At 41.3% G+C, this 17,574-nt stretch overlaps 1 protein-coding gene across 1 annotated transcript; it reads right to left on the reverse strand.

Moving 5' to 3' along the window:
* Window positions 1–4,306: 4,306 nt before the first annotated feature.
* On the reverse strand, window positions 4,307–14,299 carry LOC135541801 (LETM1 domain-containing protein 1-like). The gene is made up of 9 exons (XM_064968196.1): window positions 14,157–14,299; window positions 12,734–12,867; window positions 12,267–12,382; window positions 11,901–11,983; window positions 11,512–11,698; window positions 10,962–11,063; window positions 10,412–10,564; window positions 9,887–9,983; window positions 4,307–5,092 (listed from the first exon to the last, which is right to left on the reverse strand). Exons 1-9 carry the CDS (start codon window positions 14,279–14,281, stop codon window positions 5,028–5,030), a joined length of 1,062 nt encoding a protein of 353 aa, XP_064824268.1. The 5' UTR covers window positions 14,282–14,299; the 3' UTR covers window positions 4,307–5,027.
* Between the last annotated feature and the right edge of the window lie 3,275 nt (window positions 14,300–17,574).

Here is a 17,574-nt window from a genome sequence, read left to right on the forward strand (position 1 = left end):
GGTCATTAACATGGTCGAATCCGGAAACTATTATCTCGAAAACAAAACATTTATTCTTTGTGAAATATGGAACCGTTCCGTATTTTATCTAAGGGGTGGCATCCATTAGTCTAAATATTCCTGTTACATTGCACAACCTTCAATGTTATGTCATAATTACGTAAAATTCTGGCAAATTAGGTGGCCCAAACTGTTGCATATACACTGACTCTGCGTGCAATGAATGCAAAAGAAGTGACACAATTTCACCTAGTTAATATTGCCTGCTAACCTGGATTTCTTTTAGCTAAATATGCAGGTTTAAAAATATATACTTCTGTGTATTGATTTTAAGAAAGGCATTGATGTTTATGGTTAGGTACACATTGGAGTAACGATACGCATCGATTATATGCAACGCAGGACGCGCTAGATAAACTAGTATTATCATCAACCATGTGTAGTTAACTAGTGATTATGATTGATTGTTTTTTTATAAGATAAGTTTTATGCTAGCAAGCAATTTACCTTGGCTTACGGCATTGACGTAACAGGCAGTCTCCTCGTGGAGTGCAATGAGAGGCAGGTGGTTAGAGCGTTGGACTAGTTAACTGTAAGGTTGCAAGATTGAATCCCCGAGCTGACAAGGTGAAAATCTGTTGTTCTGCCCCTGAATGAGGCAGTTAACACCCCGTTCCTAGGCCGTCATTGAAAATAAGAATGTGTTCATAACTGACTTATTTAAATAAAGATTAAATCGGCCAAATCGGTGTAAAAAAATACCGATTTCCAATTGTTATGAAAATTTGAAATCGGCCCTAATTAATCGGCCACTCCGATTAATCGGTCGACCTCCAGTTGAGATGTGTCTGTTACTTGAACTCTGTAAAGCATTTATTTGGTCTGCAATTTCTGAGGCTGGTAACTAAGGCCAGCATTCCGGAGTCGCCTGTTCACGTTGAGACTGGTGTTTTGCGGGTACTATTTAATGAAGCTGCCAGCTGAGGGCTTGTGAGGCGTCTGTTCCTTAAACTAGATCTCGAATGTACTTGTCCTCTTGCTCAGTTGTGCACAGGAGCCTCCCTCTCTTTTCTATTCTGTTTAGAGCCAGTTTGCGCTGTTCTTTGAAGCGAGTAATACACAACTTTGTATGAGATCTTCAGTTTGTCAATTTCTCTCATTTTATAGCCTTCATTTCTCAGAACAATAGACTGATGAGTTTCAAAAGAAAGTTATTTGTTTCTGGCCATTTTGAGCCTGTAATCGAACCCACAAATACTGATGCTCCAGTCTAAAGGCGGACAGTTTTATTGCTTCTTTAATCAGAACAACGTGCCTCTGTACACCTATATAGATATTCTATTAATAAATCTGCTGTTTCCAGCTACAATAGTAATTTACAACATTAACAATGTCTACACTGTATTTCTGATCCAAAAGAAATGCTTTTCTTTCAAAAACAAGGACATTTCTAAGTGACCCCAAACTTTTGAACGGTAGTATGTATATAATTAAAATATTAATATTATACAGTGGACACCTAAGCCTAAAGGCCTATGCATGCAATGCTCTGATGCAATTTAATATTCAAATCTCTGAAAGCTGACCCGTGAGGTGGACAATTGTTGTTTCAGGAAAGTTGCCAAAAAAAAAAAAAAAAGGCTATGAAGTTTAGCATACACTCACTACACATCGAAACACAAGTGTTTTTGTAATTTGTTATAGCTGTTAAGGACACTTAAATGTGGGTAAATTCAAATCTTCCCTGTCATGTTGTTCAACGCCAATTTTTTCTAAAAGAAACTCAAATGGTATATTGTTTTTATGAAGATTTTAGAATATTGGTATGAAAATCTGTCGCCAATTGGGTGGAAACCTAGCTATAGACACCCTAAAGACTAGTCCAATGTCACTTCTTTATTCCTGCACATCAGGATTTACCAGCAGCCCCAAACATCTAAAGAATAAGCTACCAGCAAAACAAGCTTGTAAGAATTATAATTAACCCCCCCCTCATACTCCTCTGGAGGTTGAGAATATTTTTGTCTATGTAAATGTTTTGTATTTACAGTGCATTCCGAGAGTAAAATAAAACCCCTTGACCTTTTCCACATTGTTACATTACAGCCTTATTCTAAAATTGATCAAATCTTTTGTCCCCTCATCAATCTACACACAATACCCCATAATGACAATGCAAAAACAGTTTTGGGATTTTTTGCAAGTGTATTAAAAATACTGTAAGTATTCATACCCTTTACTCAGTACTTTGTCTAAGCACCTTTGGCAGTGATTACAGCCTGGAGTCTTCTTGGGTACTCTACAAGCTTGGTACAACTGTATTTGGGGTTTCTCCCATTCTTCTCTGCAGATCCTCGCAATCTCTTTCAGGTTGGATGGGGAGCTTCGTTGCACAGCTATTTTCAGGTCTATCCAGAGATGTTCAGGCTCTGGCTGGACTACTCAAGAACATTCAGAGACTTGTCTCGAAGCCACTCCTGCGTTGTCTTGGCTATGTGCTTAGGGTCATTGTCCTGTTGGAAGGTGAACTTTTGCCCCAGTCCGAGGTCCTGAGCGCTCTGGAGCAGTCCCTGCCGCTGAAAAAAATCCCCACAGCATGATGCTGCTACCACCATGCTTCACCGTAAGAATGGTGCCAGGTTTCCTCCAGACGTGACGCTTGGCATTCAGACCAAAGAGTTCAATCTTGGTTTCATCAGACCATAGAATCTTGTTTCTTATGGTCAGAGTATTTTAGGTGCCTATTGGCAAACTCCAAGTGGGCTGTCATGTGCATTTTACCGAGGTGTGGCTTCCGTCTGGCCACTCTTCCATAAAAGTCTGATTGGTGGGGTGCTGCAGAGATGGTTGTCCTTCTGGAAGGTTCTTGGTCACCTCCCTGACCAAGGCCCTTTTCCCCCGATTGCTCAGTTTGGCCAGGCGGCCACTGTGCTCTTGGACCTTCAATGCTGCAAAAAAAATGTGGTACCCTTTCCCCGATCTGTGCCTCGACCCAATCCTGTCTAGGAGCTCTACGGACCATTCCTTCGGCCTCACGGCTTGGCTTTTGCAATGATATGCACTTATTTTTCTATGGTATATTGGCGATCACACAATTTAATGTGCATCCTGCCACCTACTATGAGGGACGGAAACAGGATTCCTCCAAAAAACTAACAAAATAATTTACTAAATAAATAACAAAACACAGATCTTCCTGTACCAGTACCACTTGCAAGTCTTCCTGGAGTCCAAAAACCTTTCTGCTGCAGCCACAATAATGGTCTAGTTTCTTCAACTTCTTTGAGACTTGCACTGTACAGTTTACAACTGTGGCAATGAACGCAACAAAATCCACCTTTTTAACACACAGGGTATCTTTTGTTTGGCAGCAAACATTTACTACCGGCTATATCACTTGTTTTCACAATTATTTTAAAACGCCTCACAGATTTGATTGACCACTAACTTTTGCCACCTCAATTTCCTTCACCCTTACAGGGCACTCCAGGAACTCAGGATCATGAAACCCACCACAATTGCAACACTGTCATCTTTCTACACACCTTTCTTCAGTGTACTCTGTTCGTATGCACATACTTGAAACATGGTCAAATCCTTTACAATTCTTACACTGCAGTGGTTTGGGGACGAAAGCTCTTACATAACCAAGCTTCACATGTGTAGGTATTTGCTCTTTATCAAAAAACAACAGGACTGACTTTTCTTTTTCTCCATTCACCCAGCGGGTCAGACGCTGGGAACCAACCACACCATGAATTCTCTTCAGGTATTCAACTTGAATACCCGTCGTCACCCCTGAGATGACTCCTACTCTAAAGTTCAAAACTTCTATTGTCTGGATTATTTTGAGGCCCACTGCAATCTCCAACTGTTCTTAAGAAATACAATTTATAAAAATATTTTCTCAGTCATGCCTTCTTTTGGGTATTCGAAGATATTCAAACCTGTCGCCCCCAATATTTTGTCAGTCATGCCAATCTTTTGGGTAGTCGAAGATATTCAAAGCTGTCCCCCCCATTACTGTTGCTCTCTATAACAGCCTTTTCCCAATAAACACTGCTGAGCTTTGGAGCAGAACTTGATACATTGTTGTTCTCTGGTTTTTGAATCAAGGGTTTGAAGTAGACAGATTGACGAGCATAGATACAGACAAAAAGTTTATAGATCTTGTAGTGTCATACACATGAACACTGTGCTTATTTTTTAATTAGATTTACCTTATATTAGGTGAAACTAAATATGCACCTGCATCTTTTGGTTGTAATATGGTTTCCAGTGGTATGCTTGTTATAAATAAATTCAGATAAAAAATTCAAACAAATGTCTCCTTATGTCTCAAATTTATTACGGTAGGCCTATATAAGTATGCGCCTTACAGACTGGTGTTCTGACCTGACAGACTATCATTTTACAATGCACCATACTTACCAAGTCAAAAAGTTACCTAAAAGGAACAGTTACATTAACACCACACATAAAAATGTCCCATACTATCTCCTTGAAAGTATCAATATACAGCCCCACAACAGGACATTTATACATTTTGGAAGAGCAAGGTACAGCTGGGCTGCATTGGCATATTTGGGAACCCACTTCTATGCTGAACACCAGTTGGTAGACTGAAATGTTTGCATGCCAAATGAAAGTTTGAGTGTGTGCGAGCTCCTTCTTTTGAGTCACATTATCCAGTGCATCTCTTTCCAATTCATTCCACAAGACATATGCGTGACGTCTATATTGTGTGTGTGTGTGTGTGTACGTACACGTGAGATTGCAACCAAATGTGTGACATCAATTGACTGGAATGAATTAAGACATACAGCACAGTAAAAATCAATGTCATCCATGCACTGAATCATTGATTCTCCACATGGTAACAATTGACCAGTTTGGATCATTCTTACCCTTTCTATCCCAAGAAAACGAGATAACAATTGTCACTGTCCCATTAGACTTTCTCGCCTGAGAGCAAATTAATAAATATAATGAAGTCTGGTTGCCGCTGCATGCTTTTGTTCCTCTGGTCAGGAGCTGGGATAGTTGACTGAGAGCAGGACCATGTTGTGCAGCAGAAGAGATGTCTCTGATTCTAGAAAGCACAGAAGGAGACCCATAAGACAAGGATAGTGAATACTATCTGAGATTCATGAGTGACAATTGGAAAATAAAGAATTAACATTCATGCCCCATCTGTGGAAGTATACACTTCTAAATATTAATGAAGCTGAAGTTATTACTACATTAAAACATTTGTTTTAAAAATTACTTTCAGGTGTTTGTTTGATAAAAAATGAAATGGCTACTTTCTGGTATAGGCTACTTCAAAGCATTCAACACCATTGTAGCTATGAAATTATATAAAAAGGTATAATGACGGTCTTTTCATGAATCCCCAAGAACTGTGGAGTGTAATATCTGCAATTACTATATAATAACCATATTTACCATGTCATTTCTTTTGTAAATACCAGGGCCCAGTTTCCTAAAAGTATCTTAGACTTAAGTTCATCATTAGAATTTGAAGGAGCATCGTCAAATCCCGACTGTTTCCCCAAAACCATCGTTGCTCAAGTTACACTTAAACCCTTGTTATTTACAGACTGCCTTATACCACTTGTAGAACAGCTAAGTGCGATGTTAAATGCTTTTTATGCCATTCCCCACCACTTCATAAACTGAAGGATTCCACTAAATATAGAATAAAGCTGTTTGTCTCTCTGTGACCGCCGATAACTTTGGAGCGAAGTTGCCTACAAATACATAGTTGCAATGTCTTTGAAATTATTACAAACAAGTAACAATTGTGAAAATGGCGCCGACAGATTGTGCGGCCGTGCTTCCAGTTCCTAGGCAACTTTGCAGTACTGTTTTTCTGTGTTATTGCTTACATTATTATCCCCAATTTGTGTGTTATTACATACAGCCGGGAATAACTTTTGGATATCAGAGAGGTGATAACTCACCAGCATTTACAACCAGGAATACGACTTTCCCGATTCGGATACTTTGTTCGACCCCCCAGGGCAATTGAACTGATTCCAGAGGCTGATCCAAAACAACACCGGCAGAGAAGAGGTATTTGGAGTGGACTTCTAGGAGGTGCGCAGACAACCCACCGCTTCCCGAGTACATTACTTGCTAATGTTCAGTCTCTGGATAATAAATTTGCGAGCATTTCCTTCCAGAGAGACAGATTGTACAAGGGTGTGTGCTCAGCCCCCTCTTGTACTCAGTGTTCACCCATGACTGCGTGGCCACGCACGCCTCCAACAACCATCAAGTTTGCAGATGACAACAGTAGGCCTGATTACCAACAATGACGACACAGCCTACGGGGAGGTGGTGACGGTCCTGGGAGTGTAGAGCAAGGAAAATAACCTCTCACTCAATGTCAACAAAACCAAGGAGCTGATCATGGACTTCAGGAAACAGCAGAGGGAGCACCCCCCATCCACATCGACGGGACCACAGTGGAGAAGGTGGAAAGCTTCAGGTTCCTCGGCGTATACATCACTGACAAACTGTACTGATCCACCCACACAGACAGTGTGGTGAAGGCACAACAGCGTCTCTTCAACCTCAGGAGGCTAAAGAAATTTGGCTTGGCACTTAAAGATAAATTTCTCCTTAATACAACCGCTGTGTCAGATTTCAAAAAAGCTTTACCATGCGATAATCTAAGTACAGCGCTCAGCCACCAAAACAAGCCATACAGATACCCGACCAAGTCGTGGAGTCAAAAGTCAGAAATAGCGTTAAAAATATTCACTTACCTTTGATGATCATCGGAATGCACTCCCTGGAATCCCAGTTCCACAATAAATGTTTGTTTTGTTCGATAAAGTCCATCTTTATGTCTAAATACCTCCTTTTTGTTTGCGCATTTAGTTCACTAATCCAAATGCACAAAGCACGGGCACTAAGTCCAGAAGAAAAGTGAAAGAAGTTCCATTAAAGATAGTAGAAACATGTCAAACAATGTATATAATCAAGCTTTAGGATGTTTTTATCATAAATCTCCAATAATATTCCAACCGGACAATTCAGTTGTCATTAGAAAGGAAAAGGAACGACCATCGTGCTCACGGCCACGCGCGAGACGAAACTAAAGGCTTTCAGCCTGACCACTTGTTGAAACAGCTCTTATTCGCTCCCCTTTCACAATAGAAGCCTGAAACAACTTTCTAAAGGCTGTTGACTTCTATTGGAAGCCTTAGGAAGTGCAATCTGACCCCATTTACACTGGATAGGCAACCACTTGAAAAACTACAAACCTCAGATTTCCCACTTCCTAGTTGGATTTTTCTCAGGTTTTTGCCTGACATATGAGTTCTGTTATACTCAGACATTATTTTAACAGTTTTGGAAACTTTCGAGTGTTTTCTATCCAAATCTACTAATTATATGCATATTCTAGCTTCTGGGCCCGAGTAACAGGTAGTTTACTCTGGGCACCTTATTCATCCAAGCTACTCAATACTGCCCCCCGTTCCCAAAAAGTTAACCTCTCTGGGGTAGGGGACAGTATTTTGACATCCAGATGAAAAGCATGCCCAAAGTAAACTGCCTGTTACTCAGGCCCAAAAGCTAGGATATGCATATAATTGGTAGATTTAGATAGTGTTTTCTAAAACTGTTAAAATTATGTCTGTAGGAGTATATGTGAGTATAACAGAACTGATATGGCAGGCGAAACCCAGAGGACAAACCATCCCCCCAAAAAACAAGAACAAATTCAGCTAACCACTATTTTCATATTTTCAATGGTTAGTACTATAATTATAAGCCCAAGTCCTCAGAAATTGTAGTTCCTAGGGCTTCCACGAGATGTCAGTCTTTAGAAAGAGTTTCAGGCTGGTTTTTGGAAGTGACCCAGAAATTGTAGTTTTTCTAGGTGGCTCCCATTTTGGCTGTAGTATTTCCAAACGCATGGAGGAAAGCGCGTTCTTTCTTATTTATCTCTGATAATGAACATACTATTCTCTGTCTTAAATTTTATCGTTTATTTGCATATTAGGATCCCTAAGATTTGATTATAAACGTTGTTTGACTTTAATAATGTTAATAAGTTTTAATAATGTTTGGGATTCATTTTGTATGCATTTTGATGGAGGGAAACAGTGGATTATTGACTGAAGCGCGCCAGCTAAACTGAGTTTATGGATATAAAGAAGGACATTATCGAACAAAAGGACCATTTGTGATGTAACTGGGACCTTTGAGTGCCAACAGAAGAATATCAAAAGGTAAGGCATTTTTTTATGTCGCCATTTCTGACATTTGTGTCGCACCTGCCGAGTTGAAATATGATTTTCATGTGTTTGTATGCGGGGTGCTGTCCTCAGATAATCGCATGGTTTGCTTTCACCGTAAAGCCCTTTTAAAATCTGACACGGCGGCTGGATTAACAAGAAGTTAAGCTTTATTTTGATGTATAATACATATTTTCAAGAATGTTAAATATTTTAATTTAGTATTTTTGAATTTTGCGCTCTGCAATTTCACTGGATGTTGGCCAGGTGGGACGCTACCGTCTCACATACCCTAGAGATGTTAAAACCCTTAAACTTTTACAGATGCACAATTGAGAGCATCCTGTCGAGCTGTATCGCCGCCTGGTACTGCACCGCCTGCAACCGCAGGGCTCTCCAGGGGGTGGTGCGGTCTGCCCAACACATCACCGGGGGGCAAACTACCTGCCCTCCAGGACACCTACAGCACCCGATGTCACAGGAAGGCCAACAAAAAAAATCAAGGACAACAACCACCCAAGCCACTGCCTGTTCACCCTGCTATCATCCAGAAGGCGAGGTTATCAAAGCTGGGACAGAGAGACTGAAAAACAGCTTCTATCTCAAGGCCATCAGACTGTTAAACAGTCATCTGCCCTATATTCAGATTTGAATTCACTGGCCACTTTAATAATGTTTACATATTTTGCATTAATCATCTCATATGTATCTTAGTCTATGCTGCTCTGACATTGCTCATCCAAATATGTATATATTCTTGATATATTCTTGATTAAAAAGATGCTTCAAATCAAAACGACTGCATTAAAAGATACAGTATAGGCTACATAGGCCAATATATTTCAGTCATATTGAAATCAATATGTTCAGTCACTGGAGTTCTATTTCGCAAATTGTAGGCTACACCATTTTTTTTATTTAAGTGTGTAACAAAATGTGCGCAATGATGTGCCAAATCTGTGATATAGTACATTATTACAGGGCAAGCATAAAAATAAGCTGCCTCAATATTTGCAACCATATAAGTGGTCTCTCTTTAGGAGCTGATCCGCCACCTTTATTGTGGAATAATTGCCATGTTAAGGTTAGATTTTAATGGAGAAAGCTGGTCTGAGAGAAGCACTGTCTTTCGATCCTATCAGTATCGACACATGCTCCAATCAACGTTCTTTCTGCGCAGTGTTTTGGGAAACGCATGTTACATCTTCAGCTGATGTAGGAACGATGCTTCGTTAAAACCCTCGTAGGCCTAGGTTCCATCGCTATCGGGAAACCGGGCCCAGGTCAATAGCATAATGCTGTATAGCAGGTGCACTGTGAAAGCCAGGATGTGCCATGATAAAAATAGAGTGTATAGAGCAAACTGGCATTGTGAACCAAGCTGTCATAAATATGACAGCAAGCAATCCCCAGTGTGTAAAACAGATCTGGCTTCAAATACTTTTTGAAGTCTTTTAAATATATTTGAGTGATTGCTTTAGCCCGCCTTGAGTGCCACGGGAGGGGTTTGCACTTTAGCGACAATTCTATTGGTTCCATCGCGGCAGGCAAGCTCAATTGAAAACCCAAAATATATGAAATTATTTAAAATAGTATTTGAACCCAAGTCTGCCTGTAAGTAAGTGTCAGACCTGTGAGCTGGGTAGACAGCTGAAGCCACTGGAGGAGCCACTCTCGACACTGGCTCGTGGTGAGGCGACTGGGATTGAGACCCCGCAGATAGCAGGCCTGGGGAAGTGGAGTGAGGAAGAGAAGTAGTGCATCACGCTTAAGATAAAACATTTCCCTTGTAAATTTGTAATTCTGACTGACCAAAGATTATAATGTATGTTTATTTTTATGCCATAAACCATACACTGAAGCATCAGCTAGCAGTTCCAACTGCTCTCTTTTTTAGACTATAGTGCTACACCCGAGTTGTGTCCGATGCAGTAAGCAAACCTACTCCTACTGAATACAAATTCTGCTTTGGGTAAAGGCATTTGCTAATTGATTTCTATCTAAAAATGAGTGTCGAGACCCCTGACTTCTCCGATTATCACTTGCTATTCCATTTCAACCCATTTGTATAGAGGGAGTACCGTATTGACTTTATTTAGATCTATAAATGGCAGTCTTGAGATGGGATTATATGGAGGGGTTATGGGGAACCTGACCTCTCTAATCTCTGCGTCAGTGAGTTGGCCCTGTCCCAGTGTGTCTAGAGCCTGATCCAAGTAAAGCAGGTCCAGGGCTTTGGCCCTCAGCCGTCGCCGGAGCAGGAACCCAGGGAGCCAGGGGTTCAGCAAGAGGTGGGAGCACAGCAGCCTCTGAGAGAGGGAACAATGGAATTAGAAGAGGATAAGAATATAGGAAGGGGGAAAGAAATGGAAAGAGGAAGCAAGGGGAAAAATAAAGACCAGGAAAGAAAGGGAATTGTAGAGAGGAATAAATGGGGAGAAAGAGTGAGAAAGACACCTGCCAGATGAGTCATCCATGTGAATTGAATCCCCAAACAAATCAAAAAGAGTTCAAATAACCTGAAGCATATTGTGAAACCTAAGACAGAACACAGATGAAACTAAACTATTTTTATACAGGGATGACCCTCACCCTCCTAATCTGCTCTCTCCAAGTTTCTTATAAAACACAATTGCATAACAATATGAAACGCGATGCTCTTTACAAGCAGAGGCCCACTCTGAAATAAACACCAAAAATCCTTACCATGTGACCAGAGTCCATGCCTGTTAATCCCAGTGGTTGTCCGGAAAACACGCCTCTCACTGCACTGATGTCTTTCACACTGGGGTGAGCCCCACTCTCCACCTGCATAACAAACATTTAAAATCACCCTTCCCATTCTGCAGATACACACCAACTGGACCAGGCAGGACAGGTTCAACTGCACTCTCCACACAAAAAACACCCACTTACAGTCTTGTACTCGCATAACACAAAAGGCCTCAACCAATTGCCGGTGTGGGAAGTTATCACACTGTATTATTAGCATGATATGGATGTGGACCTTTCCCTTTAGCCATTAACACAACTTCTCACTGATCGTCTATGTAATGATAATTAGTAAACACAGAATTGTATAGCTGGGATAACTCTTAGATGATCTGTAATATTTACATACACTGACAGTCTGGTTATGCATTTCAAAATTGTGATGAATCATTACCTACAGTATAGGCCTAGAATAAAATAAATGCATGGCAACTGTTTGAAATGTCCGTGTTCAATTAACAAACATGCTCAGAGTTTAATTAACCTTGCTGATAAGAGTAAGCAGATGGCTGCGGAGGGTCCACTCTTTGATGTGAGGTATTGACCAGGCCACACCCTTCAGGATGTTCTCACGGTGTCGGCATCTCTGCTCGTGGTACAACCTCTGGAAGTCCTGCTGCTGCTGCGGAGTCCACAGGTGACGAATCAGGAGCTGCCTAGGGAACAGGCACCTACCAAGGAGGGGACACATATCAGATTAGAGGTTGGAGGTAACCCATCATTCACCATTCATTTAATACCCCCCCAAAAAAGGCATTTTGGAAGCATGCACGACTCCCCTAAAATTGACTTAATTTGCACTCTTTTCAATCACTCTTAAAACTGTTAGCAAATGATAGTCAATATCAGGTTGGTTGATTCACAACAACTCACATAAGAGTGAAAACCAAAATGATGGCAAAAGGCGGGATAGATATTATCACCAGGGGAATGGCTTTTATCATGTCTTTGCGAAACTGCAAGAAAAAGAGAGAGAGGTACAGACAAAAAGAGAGCATTACATTTGAATATTTTATCAAGTTCTCTGCTGTAGAGTTTATGACAGTCATAAACTGCCTCTATGATATGTGCATCCCAAATGGCACTGTATTTCCTATAGTGAACTACTTTTGACTAGAGGCCCTAGTCAAAAGTAGTGCACTATGAAGGGGATACAGTGCCATTTGGGACACAGTCAATGTGTCTACTGCACAAAATGTATGGCTGCCAGGGTGGAACTGCAAAGTGTGACTCACTGACCAGAATGATGGTCTCCATCTCACGGTAGGGCAGCTCTTTGAGTGAAACATCTTGAGTGAGCATTTTCATCCTTATCCTCTTTGTTTCCCTCACATCGTGTACCATGAGCCGAAATCCTGAACACATAAACACATTGCAAAAATGCTACATGGTATTGCCTCAACAAAATAAAACATACACTTTGGGCAGCACAATCTAGCGGGAAAGGGGCTATCCAATTCCAAATGGAAAATGTTACAGTTGTAGACCGTCTATGGAGAAGTTGCACTGAGGTAGCTAAGAAGTAGCTTGGTTGTTGCGTAGGGTTGCTTGCAACCTATGCATGCAAGTAATAATACATTATTTCTTGGGGGTGCTAAGCCTGTTTTTGAAGGGGCTTCAGCACCATCAAACCCCTCCCTGGAGCTGCCCATGAGAAGTTGTCAGTTAGGCATTAGAGGGTGTCATATTGGTTAGGGGGTACTTACCTTTCACAAAGGTGGTATAAAGGATGTAGAGGCGGGGGAATCGATGTTCAAGGAATTTCTCATACCTCTCACTGGCTCTCTGAAATATGCCTAGTCTGCCCTGAGATAACGAGTAGTGCCTGCAGGATAATACACTGTACAAGAGAGAGGGATATCAGATTTAGGGACAAATTACATTAAAAATACCTTGTAACATTGTGTTTTTGTTAGTCTCTCCCCCCATCATCCCAGTGTTCATAAAATAATTTGGTTCTGGGTTTCAAGATTATGTTATTGTATATATCCCATGTGATGTTTTGTATGAGGACAGGGAATAGTTTAATTTGGGACACCTAAGCCTATAAAGGTTTCAGTGGGAATGTAACAGATTTCTGTTGATAATAGTCTGCTTAACCTCTGGATGCAGCATAATGTGCTAGCCTGCAGGAGGATTGCAGGTTTACTTTCAATCCCTAGACACTGATTTAACCCACAAATGTCACCTAAAAATCAGGGAAAGGATTAACACTTTGGATGTGGTTATATGTTGTGAAATATGATGACTTTGCTGACTGACAGTGGTCTTTGCTCTTTCACGTGCACATGCCGCCGGGGGGAAAAAAATCACAAAATTTATCAGCAAGGCAAATGTATTTGGTTACATTGTCACCGTTTAAACAGTGCTGTTCTCAGGCATAAGCGGCATAACTGTCCGTTCTGCTTGTTCGTCACTCAATTAGCCGATGTCAGCGGACATTTTATAGATAGCTGGTTAGACTAACTTACCAAGCAATCGATTTTGTTAGTCACTTTAAAATAACATATAATAACATGGCATAAGTCATGGAAAACCGTGTAGAAAGCAGGAAATTAGCTGTACATTTTTTCTCATCATCCCATGGCAAAATGTGTAAAATTACAGGAAATTTGCTTTAAAACCGCAAAATGTTCCCTCTGCCATGGAAAAAATGAATAGAATTGCAGAAAATGTTCTCTCAACCTCCATGGCGCCGCGCCCCCCGCTTACCAAAATGGTTTCCACTAACGTTAGCTTCTATAGGCAGTCAGATTTCATACACAAAAACTAAATGAGCACATCAAAAATAATGTATTTTTTTTGTCTCAATACGGTTAGGCGTAGCCATAAAGTTAGTGTGGTTAAGGTTAGGTTTAACATCTAATTTAATTAGATATAAAAGACCAGAGTTTATGCCTTTGTGGCTATAGAAGCTAACGTTAGTACCGACCACCAGAAACTGACGAGAAGGCTGCATGCCAACGCTGTTAGCGACATTGTTTATTTCGCGTGCTTGCAACATTATAATGATCACCGTTAGCTCTAGCTGGAAGGACCAGAGAGAATAACCAACGACAATTACCGACAAAGCATTTCGAGAAGGCTAGCTACTCTCCATCTTCCAGTGACATTCGCGTTATTCAGTACCTTAATCTTGAGTAGGCTAATATTGGAGTGTATGTCGACACGTTTGATGAGATCCCTTGAAATGGATAACTGCATCTTATTATCGTTGTAACACAGCATTGAACCCCTCTCTTGCACAGCGCCATGGTGGTTTTTACACAGCAGAGTGCGTCAATAAGGCGTGAGTGCGTCAATAGGCGTGTTTTGCATCCGCCTCCCGGTCGACTCAAAAGTACAGTATTTACGCGCGTGTTGTAATTAGTAGGATTCAGTGTTTCGCCATTCAAAAGTGATTGTCTTCATTTGGAAGGCTTTAATTCATTTCAAGGCGCTGTATCGGCATGGGAAACATGTTAACATTGCCAAAGCAAGTGAAGTAGATAATATACAAAAGTGGGAAAAAAAACAATAAAAATGAACAGGAAACATTACACACTCAGAAGATCCAAACGAATAAAGACATTTCAAATGTCATATTATGTTTAAATACAGTGTTGTAATGATGTGCAAATTGTTAAAGTACAAAAGGGAAAATAAATAAACATGGGTTGTATTTATTTTTGACCTTTATTTAACCAGGCAAGTCAGTTAAGAACACATACTTATTTTCAATGACGGCCTAACAGTGGGTTAACTGCCTGTTCAGGGGAAGAACGGCAGATTTGTACCTTGTCAACTCGGGGGTTTGAACTTGCAACCTTGCGATTACTAGTCCAACGCTCAAACCCCTAGGCTACCCTGTTTGTTCTTCACTGGTTGCCCTTTTCTTGAAGCAACAGGTCATACATCCTGCTGCTGTGATGGCACACTGGTACTTCACCCAGTAGATATGGGAGTTTACCAAAATCTTTTTTATTTTCAAATTCTTTGTGGATCTGTGTAATCTGAGGGAAATACAGTGGGGCAAAAAAATATTTAGTCAGCCACCAATTGTGCAAGTTCTCCCACTTAAAAAGATGAGAGAGGCCTGTAATTTTCATCATAGGTACACTTCAACAAAATGAGAAGAAAAAAAAATCCAGAAAATCACAGGGATTTTTAATGAATTTATTTGCAAATTATGGTGGAAAATAAGTATTTGGTCAATAACAAAAGTTTATCTCAATACTTTGTTATATACCCTTTGTTGGCAATGACAGAGGTCAAACATTTTGTGTAAGTCTTCACAAGGTTTTCACACACTGTTGCTGGTATTTTGGCCCATTCCTCCATGCAGATCTCCTCTAGAGCAGTGATGTTTTGGGGCTGTTGCTGGGCAACATGAAATTTCAACTCCCTCCAAAGATTTTCTATGGGGTTGAGATCTGGAGACTGGCTAGGCCACTCCAGGACCTAGAAATGCTTCTTATGAAGCCACTCCTTTGTTGCCCGGGCGGTGTGTTTGGGATAATTGTGATGCTGAAAGACCCAGCCACATTTCATCTTCAATGCCCTTGCTGATGGAAGGAGGTTTTCACTCAAAATCTCACGATACATGGCCCCATTCATTCTTTCCTTTACACGGATCAGTCGTCCTGGTCCCTTTGCAGAAAAACAGCCCCAAAGCATGATGTTTCCATCCCCATGCTTCACAGTAGGTATGGTGTTCTTTGTCCTCCAAACACAACGAGTTGAGTTTTTACCAAAAAGTTATATTTCGGTTTCATCTGACCATAAGATATTCTCCCAATCTTCTTCTGGATCATCCAAATGCTCTCTTTCTACTTTTAAACTCAGACAAAACAGAGATACTTGTTCTAGGTCCAAAGAAACAAAGAGATCTGTTGAATCTGACAATTAATCTTAATGGTTGTACAGTCGTCTCAAATAAAACTGTGAAGGACCTCGGCGTTACTCTGGACCCTGATATCTCTTTTGAAGTACATATCAAGACAATTTCAAGGACAGCTTTTTTCCATCTACGTAACATTGCAAAAATCTGAAAACTTTCTGTCCAAAAATGATGCTGAAAAATTAATCCATGCTTTTGTCACTTCTAGGTTAGACTACTGCAATGCTCTACCCGGCTACCCAGATAAAGCACTAAATAAACTTCAGTTAGTGCTAAATACGGCTGCTAGAATCCTGACTAGAACCAAAACATTTGATCATATTACTCCAGTGCTTGCCTCCCTACACTGGCTTCCTGTCAAAGCAAGGGCTGATTTCAAGGTTTTACTGCTAACCTACAAAGCATTACATTGGCTTGCTCCTACCTATCTCTCTGATTTGGTCCTGCCATACATACCTACACGTACGCTACGGTCACAAGACGCAGGCCTCTTAATTGTCCCTAGAATTTCTAAACAAACAGCTGGAAGCAGGGCTTTCTCCTATAGAGCTCCATTTTTATGGAACTGTCTGCCTACCCATGTCAGAGACGCAAACTCGGTCTCAACCTTTAAGTCTTTACTGAAGACTCATCTCTTCAGTGGGTCATATGATTGAGTGTAGTCTGGCCCAGGAGTGGGAAGGTGAACGGAAAGGCTCTGGAACAACGAACCGCCCTTGCTGTCTCTGCCTGGCTGGTTCCCCTCTTTCCACTGGGATTCTCTGCCTCTCACCCTATTACAGGGGCTGAGTCACTGGCTTACTGGGGCCCTCTCATACCGTCCCTAGGAGGGGTGTGTCACCTGAGTGGGTTGAGTCACTGATGTAATCATCCTGTCTGGGTTGGCGCCCCCCCGCCCCCTTGGGTTGTGCCGTGGCGGAGATCTTTGTGGGCTATACTCAGCCTTGTCTCAGGATGGTAAGTTGGTGGTTGAAGATATCCCTCTAGTGGTGTGGGGGCTGTGCTTTGGCAAAGTGAGTTGGGTTATATCCTTCCTGTTTAGCCCTGTGCGGGGGTGTCCTCGGATGGGGCCACAGTGTCTCCTGACCCCTCCTGTCTCAGCCTCCAGTATTTATGCTGCAGTAGTTTATGTGTCGGGGGGCTAGGGTCAGTTTGTTATATCTGGAGTACTTCTCCTGTCCTATTCGGTGTCCTGTGTGAATTTAAGTGTGCTCTCTCTAATTCTCTCTTTCTCTATTTTTTTCTCTCTCTCGGGGGACCTGAGCCCTAGGACCATGCCTCAGGACTACCTGACATGATGACTCCTTGCTGTCCGCAGTCCACCTGGCCGTGCTGCTGCAGTTTCAACTGTTCTGCCTTATTATTATTGGACCATGCTGGTCATTTATGAACATTTGAACATCTTGGCCATGTTCTGTTATAATCTCCACCCGTCACAGCCAGAAGAGGACTGGCCACCCCACATAGCCTGGTTCCTCTCTAGGTTTTGGCCTTTCTAGGGAGTTTTTCCTAGCCACCGTGCTTCTACACCTGCATTGCTTGCTGTTTGGGGTTTTAGGCTGGGTTTCTGTACAGCACTTTAAGATATCAGCTGATGTACGAAGGGCTATATAAATACATTTGATTTGATTTGACTTGACTCTCTAGCAAACTTCAGACGGGCCTGAA

Source organism: Oncorhynchus masou, chromosome 6 (genome assembly GCF_036934945.1).
Source record: "Oncorhynchus masou masou isolate Uvic2021 chromosome 6, UVic_Omas_1.1, whole genome shotgun sequence".
Classification (NCBI taxonomy): domain Eukaryota; kingdom Metazoa; phylum Chordata; class Actinopteri; order Salmoniformes; family Salmonidae; genus Oncorhynchus; species Oncorhynchus masou.